The sequence below is a fragment of the Gopherus evgoodei genome, chromosome 1 (assembly GCF_007399415.2).
Source record: "Gopherus evgoodei ecotype Sinaloan lineage chromosome 1, rGopEvg1_v1.p, whole genome shotgun sequence".
Lineage (NCBI taxonomy): Eukaryota > Metazoa > Chordata > Testudines > Testudinidae > Gopherus > Gopherus evgoodei.
This window is the reverse complement of record NC_044322.1, coordinates 4693389-4707662: the sequence shown is the minus strand read 5'-3', so window position 1 is coordinate 4707662 and position 14274 is coordinate 4693389. Positions and strand designations below refer to the sequence as shown.

The 14274-nt window shown below is 54.5% G+C and overlaps 1 protein-coding gene across 1 annotated transcript in view; it reads right to left on the bottom strand.

Annotated features, from left to right (window-relative positions):
- The window catches only part of LOC115648253 (beta-arrestin-1), a 92926-nt gene that overhangs the window by 34457 nt on the left and 44195 nt on the right, over positions 1 to 14274 (bottom strand). The window contains exons 5-7 of the mRNA XM_030555567.1: positions 11543 to 11587; positions 8028 to 8224; positions 321 to 380 (exon numbers count right to left, since the gene is read on the bottom strand). Of these exons, the coding sequence (XP_030411427.1) occupies positions 321 to 380; positions 8028 to 8224; positions 11543 to 11587 (302 nt within the window). The remainder of the gene's footprint in view (positions 1 to 320; positions 381 to 8027; positions 8225 to 11542; positions 11588 to 14274) is intronic.

Below are 14274 nucleotides of genomic sequence, written 5' to 3'. Positions count from 1 at the left end.
CTTGCCGTTGGCTTACAGTCCCCTTTCAGAGGGCAGCCATCTCTTTAAGGCCACCTCGTCATCCCCTGGAAGCTGCATGGAATTCGCTCCATGCTCCTCAGACACGTGAAGAGCTCCGAGTGGCGTGAGACAGCGCCACCAGTCCAAGACGCTGCCACCCGTTGCTCGGGCACTCAGAATGTCTGAGCCAACCCAGGCCTTCTGGAGCAACCCACCCGCCCCGGGATTGGAGGAATCTGGCTGAGTGATCACCATGCCTCTGAGGAGCAGGGGAGAAGCTGGGAGCTACTGACCGACAGAGAGGACACAAACGAAGTTACCTTCCCCGTGTCCTCCGGTCCAGGCTGCAGTGTGACGGAACACGGCAGGTTGGGAGGGATCTGAAACAGAAATGAAAGGCGGGGTTGGATTGTAACCAGGGGTAGCCCACAGAAGAGACCAAGTACCCGCCTGCTCCACACACACTCGCTAAACTGCAGCATGGGACTTTAGTGACCTACCTTGGAAGGATGAAGGGCTCAGCCGGCCTCCCAGGGATTTGAACCTGCACTTCCAGGGTGTCTCAGCGTCCCAGGTCGAAGCAGGGTTGAATTTGGGGGCCCGAAGGGTGAGTTACACCGGGGGAATTTGGCCCTGGTGCTGAGTGGCCCAATCCTGCAAGGTGCTGAAACCTCCTGCAGGATGTTGTGCGCTCCTTGCCCCTGGCTGAGGGCAGGTGCTTGGCATCTCACCGGAGATAGCCAGCCCCTTGGAGCACTGGAGTCAAAACGCAAGAGGCAACCCGGCCTGCATCCATATCCCGGCTACTGAGGGTTGCTGCAGCCGGCCTTAGGGAGCTCTGGCATCTCCTGAATGTTTCCCAGCACTTTGCAGAGCAGCCCCACACACATATCTGTGGGCTGCTTTCTGCTCTGCTGCTATCCCCAATGACCTGCACGGACTCTCACTGCACCTCAGTGTGCAAACAGCTCTCTGGCTAAGCCAGGGGTGGTGGGCAAGCAGGGAGTGTGATCCAGAGACCTCTTGGTGCCAGCTAGCGATGGCTCAGGGGATGCATGGAGTTTTACAGGGCCCTCTGGCTCAGATAGATGCACGATAATTCGCTAAAGGGTGGCTTGTGACATCTCCACCAAGACCCAGAAAGCCACAGGTCATGGTAATTGCTGTGAAATGTGCGTATTTAGAAGTTGTGTGTCTCCAGTGAAAATTCTGTTCTTACGGCAGGAAACCAGGAAGTAACAGATGCCTCACCCTCTGTGTGCACATCTCACAATGGACACAGTTAGCAAACTGCGCCAGGCGCTAGTGAACAGACTGTGAAATCTTCAAGAGGGGAGAATTTACAGGGAGAATAACCAGCAGGAGAGGAATCCTGCTCAGGAGTAAAGACACTGGATGGCTGGGGTATCTATGGGAATGCAGAGACATGCCCTGAATCTTTCATTGAGAAGGGCTTGTCTCATAAATGGGAGATCCCAGCTGAGGAGCTGTGAAAAGCTGGAAGGACCTCAGGCAAGCAGCGATCTAGTTAAATCTAGGCTCTAGGAGGAGTGTTGTGATTTGATTATATATGTAACAATGTGCTTCCAATACTCCTACTTGAGTCTTTATACCGGTAAATAAACTTTTCCTTGTTTTCACCATAAACTTATCTAAGAGTTGCGTGGTAGCGGAGCAATGACCTGAGGTGGACCTGGTAAGCTGGGGTGTCCTGCTACTTTGGAATCAGCATATCAGGGGCTGTATGCTCCGGGGGTGCTCGAAGGACTCAGGGGTTGGGCTGTGCCTGTCACTGCGCAGGCCTAGAGGGGAGGGTTTGGGTTGCCTGTGGGGCTGAGGAGCTGACCCCTGACAGGCTTCCTCATGCTAACGGCCGGTGGCAGCAACTCCGGGAAGCGTCACAGCGAACATTCTGCATGAGACGGAGACCCTGGAGCCGCAGCTTCAAATCCCCTGTGTCCAGCTCTCACTCACCCCTAAGGGCTGTTAACGAAACAGCATCACAGCAACAGCAGCTAAACTGCACGGCCCTTTAAGGAGCAGAAGGGCGACAGAGGCCAGCAGCATGCCCTGCTCCCTTTGCAATGGCTGTCCCAGGGAGGAGCGGTTCCTTGCTCCAGCCCAGATGTGCGGACAAGGCAGTGACCTCCAGCAGCAGTTCCAACAGTCAGCCACTAGGGGGCACAATTTAACAACAGCAGGCCAGATCCCCTGCCGGCAACCATCCCAGTAGCAGTATGGAAGTAAATGGAGATTCTGGCCCAGTAGGTTTCCCCTTCCGTCCAAGGCTCTCAAAACTCCAGTTCTGATATTATCCCCAAGAGCAAGCTGTAGGATACGTAGCAGGCTCATAGGCTCAGAAACTTTAAGGCCAGATGGGACCATCATGATCATCTAGTCCAGTGGTTCCTGTACCCCAAAGTGGGTCACGACCCTATTTTAATGGGGTCGCCAGGGCTGGCTTAGATTTGCTGGGGCCCAGGGCCGAAGCCCACGCCCCACTGCACGGGCCCAAAGCCCTCGGGCTTCAGCCCTGGGTGGGAGGGCTCAGGATTAAGGCCCTCTGCCTGGGGCTGGAGCCCTGGGGCTTCAGTTTTGGCCCCCTCGCCCAGAGCGGCAGGGCTCGGAGGGGGCTCATGCTTCCATCCCCCATCCTGGGGTCGTGGAGTCACTTTTATTATCAGAAGAGGATTATGGTGCAATGAAGTTTGAGAAACCTTGATCTAGTCTGATCTCCTGCGCATTGCAGGCCACAGAACCTCACCTACCCACTCCTGTGATAGACCCAGAACCTCTGGCTGAGTCACTGACGTCCTCAGGTCATGGTTTAAAGACTTCGAGTTACAGAGAATCCACCATTTACACTAGTTTAAACCTGCAAGTGACCCATGCCACACCCTGCAGAGGAAGGCGAAAACCCCTCCAATCTGACTCGGGGAAAAATTCTTTCCCAACCCCAATTATGGGGATCAGTTAGACCCTGAGCATGTGAGCGAGTCCCACCAGCCAGACCCAAGAGAGAATCTCACCCATCACTGAAATGCAGCCACCTCGGAGGGGGAACACAGCACATGTGTAACAGCTGAGTGAAGAATGCTGTATCCAATTTAAAGCACAGATGAGAGACGGGGGAATGTAGACAGGCAGAACAGAATTAGCTGAGTAAACGTTATCCAGGGTGTTGGATCCAAATCTCTTACAAAATGTGCCATGTGATATTTAATGAGCACGAATAGCAAGACCTCAGCACCCGTGCTCATCTGACAGAACTTCCAGAGCATGGTGCCCCCTAGTGCCACACTAGGGCATTGGGCCTGCCATTACTCAGAGGGAAGAGCACCCCCTACTGACTCAGTAATTCCATAGCTTAATGGAGTAGAGACTGTCTTATTTAGATACAGGGTAACATTTTCTAAGGGTCTTACATGACTAAGGAGCACAAGTCCCATTGACTTTCAATGGAATTTGGGTGCCTAAATCCCTTGGGCACTTTTGAAAATGTTACCCACAATGGCCAGCACAATGGGGGCATTATTCTTATTGGGGCTCTGGGCATTACTGTAACACAACTAACTCATCTTCATGACAATTGGTCAATTTCTAATCAGTTTCACTTACTGGTTTTCAGGCACTACAGTATGCACTGGGAAACTGTCAGGTTTAAATAGAGGGTGAGAACCATTTTCACTGAAATGAAGAAACCATCAGAAACATTCTGTTCAGATTAGACTTTGCAACGCTCCCTACTTTTAAAAAGAAACAACCAATCCCTCAGTTCAGGATCTAGTTTAAAGCAAGTGGGCCTTTAAATATCCCAAACCCAAGAAGTTATTAAATGTATAAACACATTTTTAATCTGTGGGTTTCAGCGGAATTAAGGTTGCTTTACAGGGACGTGGGAGTGTTTACAAATCTGGTGACCCAGGGGAGCTTAGCTGCAGCCTGAGGCATGGGAAATATTGCTGCTTTGGTTTTCTGCTCTGCCATGGTGGAGCCCCATGTGCCTGTGCTCGCCAGCTGGGCACAGCCTGCGATCTCAAACAACTCCCTCATTGTCCTCCTCACCTCTTTTTGCCAGGAGGCCGACGAGTGTCAGGCTACTGGTGTGCAGAGACCACGGCTTGTCCTGCCGACCAATTCGGTCTCATTGTGTCCTGACACTCCCCGTCAGTCTGTCTGTCTCCCTCTCTTATCTTATACTTAGATTGTAAACTGCCTGGGGCAGGAATCAGCTTGTTCTCTGTTTGAACAGCGCCTGGCACAATGGTGTCCTGGTCACGGCCGGCTCCAGCATTTTTGCTGCCCCAAGCGGCGAAAAAAAAAGAAAAGCCGCAATCGGCGGCAGCTCTACCACCACCACTTCATTCTTCAGCAGCAATTTGGGACCCGCTGCCGAATTGCGGCCGAAGAGCCAGACGTGCCGTCCGTTTCCATTGGCAGCCTCAAGCACCTGCTTGCTGGGCTGGTGCCTGGAGCTGGTCCTGGTCCTGGGCGGCCAGTCCCCCGGCCTCCCGGGGAGGCTAACCCCTGGGCCCTCCCCTTGTGCCCGAGGCCCTGCCCCTCCCCTTCTGCCCCCCCTCCCGCACAGGACCCCAAAGCACCCCCACCGCGGCCCCCTGACCCCAGCGCCAGATGGCCGAAGGCGAGGCCCCAGCAGCCCTGGTGTGCCGCAGCCTCAGCACCCACAGCCCCAGATGGCCCCCCAGCCCTAGGGCTCCAGGTGTCTGGGCAATGCGGTTACTGCACCCCCGGCTGCCCCCAGTCCTGGTATTTGGGCAGCAGCCCCGGAGCACCGGACAGGCAGCCCAGCCCAGCACCAGCTGCCGTGGCAGCCCTGAGTCTCTGCAGGAGGCAGGCTGGCCTGGAGGCACGGCCATGGTAGGCTATTTGGGGAGGCACAGCCTCCCCCTGCCTACAGTACCGCCACCCATGGTGCTGATCCATGGCTGGGTCTCCTTGGCACTACGGTAACACAAATAATAATTCACCCCTAGCCCAAGCCCTTTCGCGACCCAGCTATAGGTTTTTATGCAGTCTGTATCACTGTGGTACCTACGTGCTGCTTTCCCTCCTATTCCACCAGCTATTGCAATCTGTAGCATTTAGTGCAGGGGAGTGGAGTCTGGGCTTGCCCTGCTCCAGAGTTCTCGCCGGGGTACAGGGTGGGGGGTTGCACCATGCTGCTCCTGGAAGCAGCGGCATGGCCCCCGCTCCGGCTCCTACGTGCTCCAATGGCCCCCTCTGGCGCCCCAAAAGAAGGACACGAGGTAAGCGCCACCTGGAACCGGCATCCTGGAGCCTCTCCCTGTGCCCCAAACCCTGCCCTAGCCCTGATCCCCCTCCCACCCTCCAAACCCCTTGGTCCCAGCCCAGAGCACCCTCCTGCACCCCAAACCCCTCATCCCCAGCCCCACCCCAGAGCCCACACTCCCAGCTGGAGCCTGCACCCCTCCACCCCAATCCCCAGCCTTGATCCTCCTCCCACCCTCCAAACTCCTCGGTCCAAGCCCAGAGCACACTCCTGCAACCCTAAACCCCTCATCCCCAGCCCCACCCCAGAGCCCGCACCCCCCAGCCAAAGTCCTCACCCCCCCCGCCCGACTCCCCCACCCCATCCCAGAGCCCCCTCCCACACCCTGAACTCCTCATTTCTGGCCCCATCCCGGAGCCCGCACCCCAACCCCAATTTTGTGAGTGTTCGTGGTCCACCATACAATTTCTATTCCCAGATGTGGCCCTCGGGACAAAAAGTCTGCCTCCCCCCCCCACCTCCGACTGCCTCGCCTCTGTTGTGTCTGCAGGATTCTCAGACCAGGGCATGTTTTAGTGGCTCTAATGGGATGTCTGTCTGGTTACTGGATGCTGTGAGATCTATTTAATTGTGGAATAGTTTCCCCATGGAAGAGGCAGAAACTTCACCAACTGAGTAATTCTGAGCTAGACTGAACATAGCACTGGAGAATATGCTGCAGGAAACAACCGTGTGCCAGACTAGATGCATTGAGCCAATGTGAGGCAGCACACCACCGCTGCAGGGTATTTTTAAGGTCCCATCAGTGTCTGCAGAATTAAAAATGTTATGTTACAAACAGCTCCTAGCTCTAAGGGTTGCAAAGAAAGCTTTCCCTATGCGGCCCACTGCAGCTCTGCCTTCCTGAATCTGCAGAAAGCCTGCAACAGCAGCTCTGACGACTGGCACAAACTACAATGGGGCATTTGCTCTGATGCAAAATGAGCATAATATCAACCCTGTTAACTATCTCACTGTATATGTGCAGCTCCTAGCACATTGCGTGTGATACTTGTTGTCCCATTTTTTTTCCAGCACTGCTGGTAAAGCAGAAATGTGCAGCTATTCTGGGATGGTGGGCGGAGCATTGGTTTGTGGGTGGGGCTTTAATAGAGCACAAAGTTTATTTATTTTTGCCCCTAGTCTGATGCCTGGGACTTTCTCCAGTTGAAAACTGTTCAGTTTGGGCTATCATCTGTGATCCAGTTTATTCGCACATGGGCTGGTCAAAGGGTAGAGGGGAAACCGGAGTTTATAAACCCAGAAACAGAGAAGCATGAGAAATTTAGGAGGTTTGCGGCCTTGCGTGGGATCATGCCTGATTGTCTTGTCAAATCTGCAAGTGAGAGCACTTACAGAACCGTTTCATTCTGGATGACTTGCGGATGGGGTATTTGGCTGTAATCTGTAACTGCCCTGTGCACGGCCCTGGGCTCTGCGTAGCATTTATAACTGGGCAGTACTGCCGAAATGCTGTTCTAGTGCGATTCTTTATCAAAAGACATAAGTCAGAAAAGGCTCTTCTGGGTGTGATTTCAACCTGACTCAAACCAGGAATGACCAGGGAGCTCCAGGAAAAGACAAAATCTGGGCCCCGTTGTGCTAAATGCTGAATATACATGTTGTGAGAGATACGCCCTGCCCCAAACAGCTGTCTAAATAGGCAAAGGATGGGAGGGGAAACTGAGGCATGGAGGGGCGATGTGACATGCCCGTGGTCACCCAGCAGGTAGAGGCAGGAATAGAGACAGATCTTGTGACTGTCCGATCAGTACAGCAAAGTGCCTGTCCAGGATCAGGGGAGGTAGCAGATGCAACAGAAACAGATGTTAGACCACTCCCTTATAACTGGATATTTTTCTTTTCGTTACACTTTAATCAGTATGGGAGGTCACAGGACAGGCCTCTTTGCTTCTCTGCATTTTAGACAACATTTTCCAACCACCCAGCAAGCTGCTCCTTTTTGCACTCCAGACACCAGGGAGAGCTCATTTCGCTCAGAGCAATTACAACTCGGTGCAGAGCAACTGTTTGAAATTGCTGAGCTGATAATAATGATGGACATTTAGAGAGTGGCTCTCAGCCAAGCGCTTCACAAACTTAGATTAAAAATTCTGCATTATCAAGGGATCACTTCAGCCCGTCGTCAAAACGCAGGCACCTCCGGGGTGGAAAGCAACGGCCTTTAAACAGCGCGCAGCAACCCTGCCCAGCAGCTTGGGACAAGAAGGGAAAATGAATCCTGTATCCAACTGAAACTATTGGGAGAATTTAAGGTCCAAAATGTAAATACAGATTCCAAGAGTCCAACGCCAGCAAAGACCATTGTGATCATCTAGTTTGACCTCCTGCAGAACCCAGGCCAGAGACCTGTATGGGCTCACTACAGCCATTGTTCTTAGACTGCATGAGCAGTTCTTAATGGACAGGTTCAGGGCCCATTGTTGCTGGATCAGACCCTTTGACAGTAAGAGTTTGCACCTTCCCTGTATATGTGCAGCTCCTAGCACATTGCAGGTGATACTTGCAGTCCCATTTTTTTCCCCAGCATAGATAGCAAAGCACCACCTACCATGTTGCCAGGACCATTTCCTGCAGTGATATGGTGTTTCTATGGAGACATCTCCTCCAAGTTCCGATCTGGCTCAGCCCTGCCTTGGCTTGGGACGAAGGCACTGCCCACGGGGCATGAGAGATGAAGGAAGACAAAGGAGAACGAAATGGGAGAGACTCCTACCTCGAAAGTGAAGGGGTAAGCATGCTCGCCGAGCTTCTTCATCAGCCGCTCCTGGAGTCGAGTCAGGGGTTTCTTCTCCTCAGGGACCGGGGGGAAGGCCTGGATGTTGGCCACAAACAGGTCCTTCCGAAAGGTCAGTCCCAGCACGTCCAGATCCTCCCGTCCGTAGCGGAAGGCGCATGTCAGCGTGACAAAGACTGCGGGGGACAGAAGGTATCAAACAGGAGAGATCAGCAACAATCCCCTCATCGGCGCTAGCATCAGTGATAGGCAACCGGCAGACAAAGTGCTCTGCCCAAGTTCCCACAGGCGACGTGTGGCACAGCTGGGACTGGAGCCTACATTTCCTGCCACAAGAGCAGGCCCATAAATGAGGCTGGTTCTCCTGATTCCCACGGGTGTGACGGGAGGGTCAGGGCCATGGGCAGCTGCGAGCATGGCATGTTTTCGTGGGTTTGATGAAAGATGTGGGTGCAGACGTGCCTTCATGTGTGCGTGGGGGTGGGGGAATGAGGAGGGGAACAGACGGAGCTGGCAGTCGAGACACGAGGGTGGGAGCCTGGATTTAATTCCACAAGTCAAGGGGCGGTTTGCAGCCATTGCCTTGTGTGTCTCGCAGTACTGCAGCCAGACACAGACAATGACATGATCAAACCAAGCACCCAGGAGAAACGACTCAGACTAGGGGGATGGGACCCAGCTGCTGCGCTCCAAATCTGGGTGGCAAGTATCAGAGGGGTAGCTATGTTAGTCTGGATCTGTAAAAGCAGCAAAGAATCCTGTGGCAACTTATAGACTAACAGACGTTTTGGAGCATGAGCTTTTGTGAGTGAATACCCACTTTGTCGGATGCATGTAGTGGAAATTTCCAGGAGCAGGTATATATATGCAGGCAAGCTAGAGATAATGAGGACTCTGTGTGGCTGTCTCCAGTCTCATCGGCCCTGCTGCCTGCAGCAAGGTCCAGCAGTCTCTCACGCTGCCCTGTCCCGCGCCGGAGTGCGGGTGACTGTGGGGGGCAGGAGGGTTCGGAATGAGTTCGACCCCTAGATCAGTCTCTTCCCCAGTCAAACATGTCGTTAGCAAAGCTGGGCCAATATCACCTTGTTCATTAGCTTGGACATTAGATCCCCACCCTTCTGCTGCTCATGTCTCTCGTGGATTGCAGAGCAGGGACTGTCTCTAGCTGCATGCTCGGTATCTCTGCTCCAGCACAATTAGTGTTTCCATTACAGTCGTGGCTAGAGCCTGAGATGGAGGGTGCTGTGTCGGCCTTGCCTTTTGCCCACAAAAGCCCCAAGCCCAGCTCCCATGCAATACAAAAAGGACCCTGCGCCAGCCTGGAAAACGAAGGGAGAAAGGACAAACCCCAGGTGCCAGTCACTGCGCTCAGATACTCTGGAGATGGGCGCGCTGTGTAAGAACCGGAATAGAACCGACTAGTGCTAGAGACTGTACACAAGTTGTACGAGACAGTCCCTACTGCAGAGAGCTTGCAATCTAAGACGACACGTAAAAGGGGGTTAAAAGGAAATACCCTCCCTTGTCCTGTAGCACCCTCTTCTGGCTGAATGTGGTGCTGCAGGCACTCCCTGCCTCAGTTTCCTCTGCAAGGCTTTCTGTCTCTCCTGTGGGGTTCGTAGGGCTTCAAGTTCAGTTCCCTTTTGGGTAGCAAAAGTCCAAACAAACAAGAAGTTCTTTTGATCCATTTGGGTTTTTCTGCCCCTCCTTCTGGACTCAGCTCCCAGCCCGTTCTGAGCTACCTTTGCATTTCTGTGTCGTGGGACAGAGTGCTGACTCCCTGGCTGCTTCCCTTGAGTCCATTCCCCACCCCAGACCCTATTTCAGGGTCTTCCATGGGCACCCAACATGCTGCCTGCGGTTCCTCCTTTACACTGAGTTTTCTTAGCCCTTTTAAAGAAATCCCCCCGCTTGGGAGGAGAGCGGAGGTGTGGTGTTTAGATGTTGCTTGTAATTATTAGAACTGGGAGCACTGGCTGTTGGGAGTCTGAAAGGAGAGGAAACAGGAAGGAGCGGGGAAGAGTTGAGGCAGAGCGAGAGTTACAAGGGTGCAGCAGCAGCTTGGTAAAGAGGTTTCCACTGTCAAAGTCCTGTTGAAGTTGTTAGTACCTTGCCTGGTTGTTACAACAGAGTGCTAATCTGGTACAGGCAGGGCTGAGCCCAACTCCCCTTAAAGGGCCAGCCAACCTGTGATACCCTGTTGCAGGCTGGCAGGTCCCTGAAGGCAAGCCTGGCCTATGACTGAGCAGCTACCCATCAGCCTTGCCCCCAGCCTAGGGCAGTTCGTGATGGAGCTAGAATGACTGACCCCAGCCGCAGAGGCCTACTCAGACACCGCTGGGGGAGACAACCCAAGAGAGAGGAGGCAGAGAGCTCCCTCTCTGGGACAGGCCTGGGACAGGCAGACCGAGGCAGGCTGCAGGAACAGAATTAATCCTGCGGCAGCAAGATCCAGGCAGAGATAGCAAACAAGGCAGGACGCTCCTACATAAAGAAAGCCCAGGGAGCAGGGTAGGTTGCTGTGGGAGGGAGTTCTGAGACAGGGGTGGGAGGTGAACACAGAACTACTTCTACAGCCCCAAGGGGTGGAAGGATCATTCAGATTTGCCAGGACTTTCATTTGGACCTTTTGGTTACCCTGAACTTTGTGACTTGGCCGGAGGGTCGAGCCCCAGAAGACCCAGTGAGAGGCAGGCAGCCTGTAGGAGGCGCTAGGGCCAAGGACACCAGTGACATTACACACACAGAGACATAAGGGGGCGCTCTAAGGGTGAGCATGCCCCATCGCACACCCCCATTTCACAGACAGGAAAGTGAGAGGTTGAGTAACTTATCCAGGAGCACAGGGGAAGTCCCTGACAGACCTGGGACTCGAACTCAGTTCTCCCCTGAGTTCTAGTCAAGCACCTTAACCAAACAAGCCTCCTTCTTTCTCTGTGACCCAGGGCGCAGTTTTCCAGCTGAATGAAATACTTTGTACTCACCAGTCTTCACAATCAAGACCCCCTAAGAGAACGGAATTCTAGTCTTGAGGTTTCCTCCCGTCGCCACATGGGACCTTTCGGAGCTTTGGTTATTTGGTGGCAATCCCCGCCCCTATTCTCTAGGCTGAGATTATCTGTGTGATTTCTTCTAGTAGAGGTGCTGAAAACGGCTGCTAATCCTGAATGAGCCCTGCGCACCGGGTGCTCTCCTTGCTCTTGGGAGATCCCTAGCCCCTGCTTTGGTGCAGCGGATAACTGACCTACCTGCACCCCCCAGCGATATTTAGGAGCCATGTCTGTGTTTTTCTGTTGCCATATAAAGCAAGCACCTTTTCAATGGGGCTCCTGTTCCTTGCTGGTCAGTGTAACCTACAGGCTTGGAGAAGGGGATGGGAAAAGCGCATTAGGATGCCCTGGCAGAACAGGGGAGAGGCTGCTTTCCCCATGTGGGTTTTGAAGCCCCTGTTAAACACTGCAGAGTCAGCTGGAACCAAATGGCTAAGCAGTTACCTTTCCTTTCTTTTAAGTACTCTGGATCAACCAGCACCACGCCATCTGAAAGAGAAGACAGGCAGAATTAGGAGGGAAAGTCAGAGCACAAACTGGTCTCCCTTGCACTGGGGCCCAGGGTGGGAGGGGAAGATATCTCAGGTATGTCCCATAAATGCAATTCCCTGGTGTCCCACAACAGCCCGTCCTACACATTATGAAAGGACAGTGTCACAGAGTCCCCGGGCGATGCTCTGGAACTGCTCCCCACCAAGCCAGTCAGGACTTTGGGGAGCCTCCTCTCCCTTGGAGCAGACTTGTTTAGGGCAAGAAGCTCACATGTCTTCACCTCCTGGGTCTCTCCTTGGAGCATTCAGCATCCTCTGCCCTCCGGGCGCTTCCCACAGCGAGCCCGCCCCAGCGGGGTCCTGGGGAAGCCACAGGGTCCTGCACCCCCACTTTGCAGTCAGACATTGACTCTCAGCCAGCCACTAAAACAGAGGTTGACGATCACGATGACAGGAACACGATCTAAAACAGAGCTTGTAGATACAGCGAACCGGACCCCTCGGCCGGGTCCATTCTGGGGGGGGCAGTGAGTCAGACCCCCACATCTGCACTTCACTCCTCGTCTCCAGCCAGCTCCAGACTAACTACCCCCTCCAGCCCCTCCTCCTCTGCTCAGTTCCTTTCCCGGGCCAGGAGGTCACCTGACCTCTTTGTCTCCAACACCTTCAGTTGGCACCTTTGCAGAGGAGGGGCCCAGGCCATTAGTTGCTAGGAGACAGAGTGTCAGGCATTTAGGTGCACTGGCCCCTTCCTTTGCAGCAATCACACACCCTTATTCCACCACCTAGATATTAAGAACTGCCTAGGGGACACTGAGGCACCAATACAGTATTCAGAGAAAACATTAAGAACATTCCCAGTTTGTCACAGACGGGTCTGCCTGTTCCTCACCGGCCTCACACACCAGCTCCATCCATCTCTGTAATGCCCCTTCTCTCCCACATGGGCCCCGTCTCTGATCCAGCTCTCCTTCCCCTTCGGTCCAGCTCTTTCCACCCCACCAGAAACAGATCTAGTGATCCACAAGGACATTACAAGCATTAGGCCTCACAGGCTGTGAGGATGGGCAGTATTATTCTCACTTTGCAGATTGGGAAACTAAGGCACAGATTTATTTTTTTTAAGGCCTAGATCTTTCAGTGGTATGTAGGTGCCTAACTCCCACTGATTTCTTTGGGAGTTAGGAGCCTAGATTTTGAGAATCTGGGCTTCAGTGACTTGCCAGAGGTCTCACAAGTCAGAGCTGGGTTTAGAACCAAGGAGCCTTTGACATCCAGCCCTGTACTCACTGGCGAGTGTCTCGAGAGGCGTTTCTCTGCAGTAGCTCATCTAGGAGACTACGGCCCACCTCTTTCTTGGCTGTGGATTCAAGCAGGGCCGCCCAGAGGATTCTGGGGGCCTGGGGCCATCGGCGGCAGGCGGCTCCGGTGGACCTCCCGTAGGCGTGCCTGAGGAGGGTCCGCTGGTCCCGCGGCTCCAGTGGAGCATCCGCGGGACCAGCGGACCCTCCGCAGCCATGCCTGCGGGAGGTCCACCGGAGCCGTGGGACCGGCAAGCGGCAGGGGGCCCCCCGCGCGGCGAAATGTCTAGAGCCGGCCCTGTTTAGCAGCGGGGGGGCCTTCTGTTCTGGGACCCGCTGCTGAAGTGCCCCGAAGACCTGCAGCGGGGGCCCCCCACCGGCGAATTACCGCCGAAGCGGGACCCGCCGCCGAAGTGCACCCCGCTCTTCGGCGGTAATTCGGTGGCGGGGGGCCCCCACCGCGGGTCTTCGGGGCACTTCGGTGACGGGTCCCTGAACGGAAGGGTCCCCCGCCGCCGAACTACCGCCGAAGACCGGGTTGCACTTCGGCGGCAGGTCCCGCTTCGGCGGTAATGCGATGGCGGGGGGTCCTTCCGCCCCGGAGTGGAAGGACTCCCCCGCCAGCAAAGACGGGGAGCAGAAGAAGCTCCGGGGCCCGGCCCCACGAGAGTTTTCTGGGGCCCCCGAGCGAGTGAAGGACCCTGCTCCAGGGGCCCCAAAAAACTCTCGTGGGGGCCCCTGCGGAGCCCGGGGCCTGGGGCAAATTGCCCCTCTTGCCCCCCCCCCCAGGCGGCCCTGGATTCAAGCACATTTCTTCGGGCCATGGACTGGCGGCTACATACCAAACGGAGGATGGCTGCTCTCCAGAGGCAGCTCCCATCGTGAGTTGTACCAAGGCTGCTTCTTGAGCTCTCCAGGGTTCTACCAATTCTACCTGACCCGCCATTGTGCGAGGCTCCTTGAACCAACCGGCTGCACAGCCCATGATGGAGGCACCGTGATTTACATTTTGAACCCCTTTTATAGCGAATACTCAAGGAAAAATGTCCCTCTACACGACCCTCGTGAGGTCTAGGGCGTTTACCCTCTCCTTGCTCTCAGTAACTTTACCGATGGTTAAACACACACCAGGCCAGGCCTTGGGGCTCTGAAGCAGGCCAAAGCTACTACAGAAACCCAAGACAGCTTTGCACCAACCATCACCTTGGTCATCATCAAGGATTGAACTTGGGACTTCCAGAGTGAGAATCATGAGACGCTAATGCTTGAGCCAAAGGATTGTAAGCCCTTGGGAGGGACCGTAGCAGAGTCATACCCTCTGTGGAGCAAGCCGCAAGGGGGACGTGTAATACACACTGAACAGTGGGGTACATAAGGACTAAGC